Source organism: Acinonyx jubatus, chromosome C1, assembly GCF_027475565.1.
Source record: "Acinonyx jubatus isolate Ajub_Pintada_27869175 chromosome C1, VMU_Ajub_asm_v1.0, whole genome shotgun sequence".
Classification (NCBI taxonomy): domain Eukaryota; kingdom Metazoa; phylum Chordata; class Mammalia; order Carnivora; family Felidae; genus Acinonyx; species Acinonyx jubatus.
Window position 1 is genome coordinate 161,788,024 of NC_069381.1, and position 7,983 is coordinate 161,796,006.

Here is a 7,983-nt window from a genome sequence, read left to right on the forward strand (position 1 = left end):
ATTTACAAACTTGAATGACAGCCTTAAAGATCAGTGATTAGTATATAAAGAAAGAATATGTAGATTATTGCTAGAGTATGAAGACATAGCAAGTTAGTAGTGTAAGGGAGAGAAAAACTACTTGAAAACTGAGACAAAATTAATGTGTTTGAACTGACTATAAAAGGTATCCGAAAGAAAGAAATATGCAGTCATAATAAAGCAAAAAAGTTGAGTGCAGAGAAATTTAAATGGGAAAGATTAAGAAAACATTCACATTTTACAGTATTTTTATTTTGATATTCAAATGAAAGAATATTAGATAACTGATGGATGTTAGCTGAACCTTTTGGGATAATCATTTCATAATATATGTAAGTCAAACCACCATGCTGTACATCTTAAACTTATACAATGATATATGTCAATTATTTCTCAATAAAAATAGGAAAAAAAAGAATAGTAATAACCAACAGAAATGTGGGAAGAATGATAATGCAAGATAAGGAATTTAAATATGTATTTATGACCTTTGAATGTTTTTCTAATAAAAAGTCTATAAAGCTAGATGTAATAATATATATAAAAGATGTTAAAAATCTTAGGAGGAGAGTTGCTATCAGTATTCAAATTACAATCCACTACTTAACAGAAGGGTAGAAATGTTGTTTTTCTTTATATATGGTTTAGGAAAAATTATTAAAACTGGATGTTCATCAGGATCTTGGCTCTTAATTCAGTAGAAATATTGGGCAAAGTGTGTGTTTTGTGCTTGCATATGAATTGCAAATATTTTGAGTTTATTGCCTTTTTTTTTTTTTTTTTTAAATCAGGGTTAGGGGTACCTGGGTGGCTCAATCCGTAAAGCCTCTGACTCTTGATTTTGTCTCAGGTCATGCATGATCTCTTGGTTCATGGGATCGAGCCCTGCATTGGGCTCTAGGTTGAGAGCATAGAACCTGCTTGAGCTTCTGTCTCTCCTCTCTCTCTGCCCCTCCCTGCTTGTGCATGCACATGCACTCTCTCTCTCTCTCTCTCTCAAAATAAATACACTTAAAAAAATTAATAATTAGGTTTAGGGGTGCCTGGATGGCTCAGTCAGTTAAGTGTCCTACTTTGGCTCAGGTCACGATCTTATGGTTTGTGAGTTCAAGCCCTACATCGGGCTCTCTGCTTGTCAGCACAGAATCTGCTTCAGATCCTCTGTCCACCCCACCCTGCCCTCCCCTGCTCACACATGCACGCTCTCTCTCTCTCTCAAAAATAAACTTAAAAAAATTCTTTAAAAATTAGGTTTGTTATGGTATTTATATATAGTAAAATTGACAGTTTTATGTTTACAGCTCTGATGTTTAGGAATGGTATACAGTTGTGTAACTACTATCACTGGTGTACTTTTTAAAAAGAAAGAATTGTAGGAATTGGTAATTTATATGTCATATATATATAATTAAGTAATGGCTGACATTTGTAAAGATTACAAAAAATATGCATTAGAAGTTATGTACATTTCAGTTGATATAGCATATTGTATTCTACTTCCTGTTAGATGTTCTAAAGTAACTTGCCAAAGAGTTGCTATCTTTATGTAACATAAGATCAATTTCTGTATGCTCATTACCTGTATAATTCAGCAACTTTTGAATTACGTGGATGTTTATTTGCAGCAAATAACATTTTGACCACTTCAGGGGTACTTTTAGACCACTCTAGTTTGAATATACACTTATGCTTGAACTCCCTCAGAGCCTTCATTTATTGATAAAGGATGCCCATCTATACCACTGGAATTTGCATCAGGAAATAAATTCACCTTTTTTTATTGTCTAATTCAAGAAGCAAAGAGTAGTTAATCCTAAACAGGAATTAGGAAAGATTGGTGAGATAAGATACATCTTTTAAGAAATATATTTAGGGATATGGAAGAGTTAGTGTTTATATTAATTCTCCCAGAGTGCCTCAGCTCTACATTTGTCCACCTTCTATATCTCTGGTTCTTTTCAGGCATCCCTTTGTTATTGATTCGTCATTTATATGATAGGATCATGGTGCTATTAAGTCCAAGGACACGTTGGCTACCCTCACCTGACTAATAATTCTTCATGAATGTGTCAAAAAAGGGAAGGCTTTGAAAGAATCTGAATAACCACTATTGAAAAATTAAATATCCTGGATACGTTAGGCAGGATGTATTTCTCTCTATTTGCATCCAGCATATACAGATTCAGTTCCTGAGATCCTTTTCCAAGAACTGGGGATATAAAAGATATATGCAGTGTTATCTTTAAAGAGCTTGGAGTATAATGAGGGGAAACACGTGAACACAGTTATAGTGTGGTAATATAAATGCATCACCTTTTTATTCATTCAAAACATAGTAAGAACCTACTTTGTACCAGGGCATTGTTCTAAGTATTGGGGACACAGCAGGAAACAAGTAGAGAAGATCTCCCTGGTAGAGGGAGACAGACACTTAACAACAAATGTTAGATAGTATTAAGTGCCACATGGAGAATTAAAATGGATCACGTGGTAATAAGTGACTGCATGTCCACTTTAGTTTGGGTGTTCAGGGGAGGCTTTAAGATGTGACATTTAAACCTTATTCTGAAAAATAAGAAGCTGGCAATGTGAAGTCAAGGGAAGAGTGTTAGAGGCAGCAGGAATAATTGTGTCAAGGCCGTAAGATGGGCTTGAGTTTGTTACATTTGGATGGAAGAAGCAAGGCTGTTAGTAGTAGTATGTTGACAGTGGTGGGAGATGAGGCTGAAGAGATAAGCAGCGGCCAGGTCATCTAGGCTTTGCATACTTCATGTAATGAGTTTGGCATATTACTGTAAGTGGGATGGATATTCGTTGGAATATTTTATGCTTGGAGTGGTACGGTGTGGTGACTTTAAACCAAAAATCACTCTGGCTACTCTGTGGACAATGAATAGAGCCAACGTTAGGAGGCTATTGCAGTGGTCTAGCTGAGAGATGATGGTGGCTCAGAGTAGATGAGAACGGAGGGAGAGAATTAGTAGTAATCAGGACGTATTTGGCGGTTGTGTCTCACAACACTTGCTGATGGATATGAGGGCAAGAGAAAGAGAGGACTCAATAGTAACCCTGAGATTTTTGGTGCAGATGGCTGAGAGGCTAGTGGTGCCTTTTAGTTTGGGAAATGAGATGAGCATGTTTGAGATGCTTATTCACCATTCAGGCAGAGATGTTATGTAGTATGTATGTGTGTATGATTCAGGAATTTAGAAGAGGGACTGGGATTGGAGACAAATAGTGGGGACTTAGTGGCATAAAGAGGTATTTAAAGCCGTGCAGCAGCATGAGGTCATTCATCATTAGTGATCAAGGCCACATAGCTAGAGAGGAAGTGGCAGAATTAGGATTCATACTTAGATTTGATGGACCCCCAAAATCTATTCTAAACTAGATCACTGCAACATACTTTCACATCTAGGTAGGCTAACACATATTTTCTCAAAAGCTTTATCACTATGGGACTGACACCAATAATTAGCTCCTAATTATGATGATATTTTCCCTTCAGTAAGATTGTGCTAGCAATTATTTTAATATAATGTAGTTTGGTGATGCCTCATTTATAGACCATTAGTAGTGAGGTAGATAAATTTCAATTTTTTGTTACTAATATTTAATTAAAGGGGAAAAAACCCTGGAAATTTTTTTATTGAAGCTATGTTTATTTCTCTTTCAGAAAACTAAGTTACTTGAAAAGTGGTAAAGTTAAAATTAAATCCTGTTTTTGATACATGATTGGGTAATCAGGTGTTATTTGTTCCCGCACCACAGTGAAATCCTGTGCTTCGATACCATTTTGTTTATACATCTATTACAGCACTTACTAAATTGTGCTGTGGTAATTTATGTTTTGTGTCACATGTCTTAGAATATCTTTGGCGTTCTTGTAGCTCTCGCACCTAGCACACAGTTCCTGGCGCATTGGAGACCTGTTTAATGGATAAATTAATGAGTAAAATGAATATAAACAATTGTGCCAAGGTTATTTTAATGTCTTACTACTTTAAAAAGCAAGTCACACAACTAGCAAATCATAACTTAAAAAGTTTTTTTTTCATGTCTTACAACAGAAACTCCCAAGTAAAAACAAAATAAATTCTATCAAGTTGAGGTAGGATTTATTTCTCATGTGACTTTCTTTTAAATAGATGAATAGAGGGGCGCCTGGGTGGCTCAGTCGGTTAAGCGTCCGACTTTGGCTCAGGTCACGATCTCGCGGTCCGTGGGTTCGAGCCCCGCGTCAGGCTCTGGGCTGATGGCTCAGAGCCTGGAGCCTGCTTCTGATTCTGTGTCTCCCTCTCTGCCCCTTCCCCGTTCATGCTCTGTCTCTGTCTCAAAAATAAATAAAATGTTAAAAAAAAAATTTTTTTTTAATAGATGAATAGAATGTTTTAAAAAGTAATGTATATTCTACCATACAAGTTAAATGCTGTTCTTGTTACTCTCATTTCTATTTTTGTTTTAGGCCTACTGAACTAGATGCACTGGTATTTGGCCATTTGTATACCATTCTTACCACACAGTTGACCAATGATGAACTTTCCGAGAAGGTAAAAAACTATAGCAACCTCCTTGCTTTCTGTAGAAGAATTGAACAGCACTATTTTGAAGACCGTGGTAAAGGCAGCTCATCTATCAGATCATCTTAGAGATATGTCTTAATTTAGTGATTTAGAAAAAATTAACTTGAAATATGTGAAAGACCTAGTAAATGATATCAGAATTTTAAAACCAAAAATACTGCTTTTTGAAACCTCAGAGTAAATTATATAATGTATCCTATACATGTACTTTATACTGTTAATTAAAGCAATTCTGAATGATTTCATTTGCTATGTTGTACTCTATATCTTGAAATTTTTGTTTTCCTTGAAACGTATGCCTATAAAAATAAAGCTCAAAGAACTGTATGGCTGGTGTATTTATTTCCTTTTGATCTTTCTGAAAGCCACTCTTGAGTTTTTTTACATGGAATAAACGGTCTTTTCTAAGGCGAGTAATTTATGCTCCATACTTTTAAGATTACTTTAATAGGTACATGGTGAACCTAGGCATGGGAAAAATGTTCTTAAGAAACATGCACTCAGAAAATGTAAATAATTGCAAGGCAATTAAATCCTGGAACAGATTACCGTTTAAGAGCATTCTTCATATCTAAACCTAATTGAAGTTTTATTTATTTTTATTTATTTATTTTTTAATGTTTATTTTTAAGAGAGGAAGAGAGACAAAGCATGAGTAGGGAAGGGGCAGAGAGAGAGGGAGACACAGAATCCGAAGCAGGCTCCAGACTCTGAGCCATCAATACAGAACCCAATGTGGGGCTCGAACTCTCGAACTATGAGATCATGACCAGAACCAAAGGTGGAACCGACTCAGCCACCCAGGCACCCCTTGAATTTTTAAACATCTCATCAGAGCAGCTATAATTTATATTTGATAAATGGATAGTTTCAAGGACCTTATTTTTTTGAGACAAGATTATTTTAATGATGTTTCATTCCTCTTGTGGGGAAGAGAGTATAGTTTTCACTGAGGTATCAACAGGAATTTATATGTAAGTACTAAGGATTATATGTTTTGTCCCTTTCAAATTTTCTCGTATTTTATATAAAACCAGGGATGCTATAAGAGATGTGAAAATCATGTTAATTCTTGAAAATATCTAGAATAATTGTACATTTGTATTTTCTGTCTGTGTAATACCAGGCATTTTTACTTCATTTAATCCTTACAAAAACAATATGAGGGATATTATCCTCAATTTACAGAGGAGAGAATGGAGACCAAGAAAGCAGTAATGCCTTGCCCAAGGTTATAGAGTTTTAAGCAAGTGGCAGAGTTGGAATTCAAACATAGGCAGTCTGGCATCGGTTTGGCCTTTAGCGAACGCTACACTTCTTTTTGTTGTCAAGATCATAGATTTATACCATATAAGGGATATATTGGGTTCTCCTTGGTCTAAATCCCACATAAACTTTGGGTACTCTCTTTGGACTATAGTGCCACTTATAGCCTTCCTGAACTAGTTTTGTAATGTATATTCTTAAAATAAAAAATCCCAAGTTACCTGTGTTTTTGCAGAATTTTTATGACCTTTTTTTTTTTTTGGTGTATATTTTTGTATACTTGTTTTGTACTTAGTGATTTTTTTTAATTAAAAAAATTGTTTAATGGTTATTTATTTTTGAGAGAGAGAGAGAGAAAGAGACAGAGTGTGAGTGGGGAAGGGGCAGAGAGAGAAGGAAACACAGAATCTGAAGCAGGCTCCAGGCTCTGAGTTGGATATGGGGTTTGAACTCACAGACCGAGAGATCATGACCTGAGTAGGTTGGATACTTAACTGAGCCACCCAGGCACCCCAATGCTTTTTTCTTTTAATATTACCATAACATTCATTTAATTGAACCAGAACCATTTGTACTTCAGTATATAAATCTAGACTCTTTTCTTTAAGTTGTTTAATCTTTATCTTTTTTTTTTTTTTAATAATTTATTGTCACATTAGCTAACTGTATATACAGTATAGTCTTGGCTTTGGGAATAGAGTCCCATGATTCATCACTTACATACAACACCCAGTGCTCATCCCAATAGGTGCCCTCCTCAATGCCAATCTCCCATTTTCCCCACTTTCCCAACCTCTCCCCACCCCCCCCCCCCCGTTTGTTCTCTGTTTTTGAGTCTCTTATGGTTTGCCTCCCTGTTTGTAACTTATTTTTCTTTCTCTTCCCCAATGGTCTTCTGTTAAGTTTCTCAAGATCCACATATGAGTGAAAATATACAGTATCTTGGTCTGACTGGCTTATTTCACTTAGCATAATACCTTCCCGTTCTGTCCCTGTTGCTGCAAATGGCAAGATTTCAATCTTTTTCATTGCCAAGTAGTATTCTAGTAGTGTGTGTGTGTGTGTGTGTGTGTGTGTGTGTGTGTGTGTGTGTATATCTATCTGTCTATATATGCATAATCTTTATCCATTCATCAATTGATGGACATTTGGGCTCTTTCCATAATTTGGCTATTGTTGATAGTGCTGCTGTAAACATTGGGGTACATGTGCCCCTATGAATCAGCACTCTTGTATCCTTTGGATAAATTCCTAGTAGTGGTATTGCTGGGTTGTAGGGTAATTCTATTTTTAATTTTTTGAGGAAACTCCACACTGTTTTCCAGACTGGCTGTACCAGTTTGCATTCCCAACAACAGTGCAAGAGGGTTGGTTTGTTGTTTTGTTTTGTTTTTCACAGTTACCCAGCAGTTTTTATTAGGACATGGGCCTGGCTCCCATAGGAGGGGAAAGGGGAGGCCAGGGTCCCCCAGACACGGCAGTCTGAGGGAAGGAGGTGCTGGCTGACTTGAGCGGAGTCCCCATCAGGGAGGACATAGCTGGCGGTCCCTCTCAGGAGTGGCTGGTCCTTTGGGCCTTCTTGATTTCCTCGGACAGTGCTTCCTCCAGGGCCTGATAGGCCTTGTCCAGGTTGTCATTGATGATGATCAGGTCATCAATGGGTTCTTGCCACATCCTTGCCAACATCTGTTTCCTGAGGTGTTAATTTTAGCCACTCTGACTGGTGTGAGGTGGTATCTCAATGTGGTTTTGGTTTGTATTTCCCTGATGATGAATGATGTTGAACATCTTTTCATATTTCTGTTAGCCATCTGGATATTTTCTTTGGAAAACTGTCTATTCATGTCTTTTGCCCATTTCTTTACTGGATTATTTGTTTTTTGGGTGTTGAGTTTGGTAAGTTCTTTATAGATTTTGGATACTAACCCTTTATCTGATATGTCATTTGCAAATATCTTCTCACATTCCATTGGTTGCCTTTTAGTTTTGCTGATTGTTTCCTTCACTGTGCAGAAGCTTTTTATCTTTATGAGGTCTCAATAGTTCATTTTTGCTTTTATTTCCCTTGCCTTCAGAGACATATCAAATAGGAAGTTGCTGTGACTGAGGTCAA

At 36.6% G+C, this 7,983-nt stretch overlaps 1 protein-coding gene across 1 annotated transcript in view; it reads left to right on the forward strand.

Annotated features, from left to right (window-relative positions):
• Positions 1-4,931, forward strand: part of MTX2 (metaxin 2) — a 64,275-nt gene extending 59,344 nt beyond the window's left edge. Inside the window, exon 10 of the mRNA XM_027055436.2 lies at positions 4,487-4,931. Within this exon, the coding sequence (XP_026911237.1) occupies positions 4,487-4,670 (184 nt within the window). The 3' untranslated portion in view covers positions 4,671-4,931. The remainder of the gene's footprint in view (positions 1-4,486) is intronic.
• Positions 4,932-7,983: the final 3,052 nt, after the last annotated feature.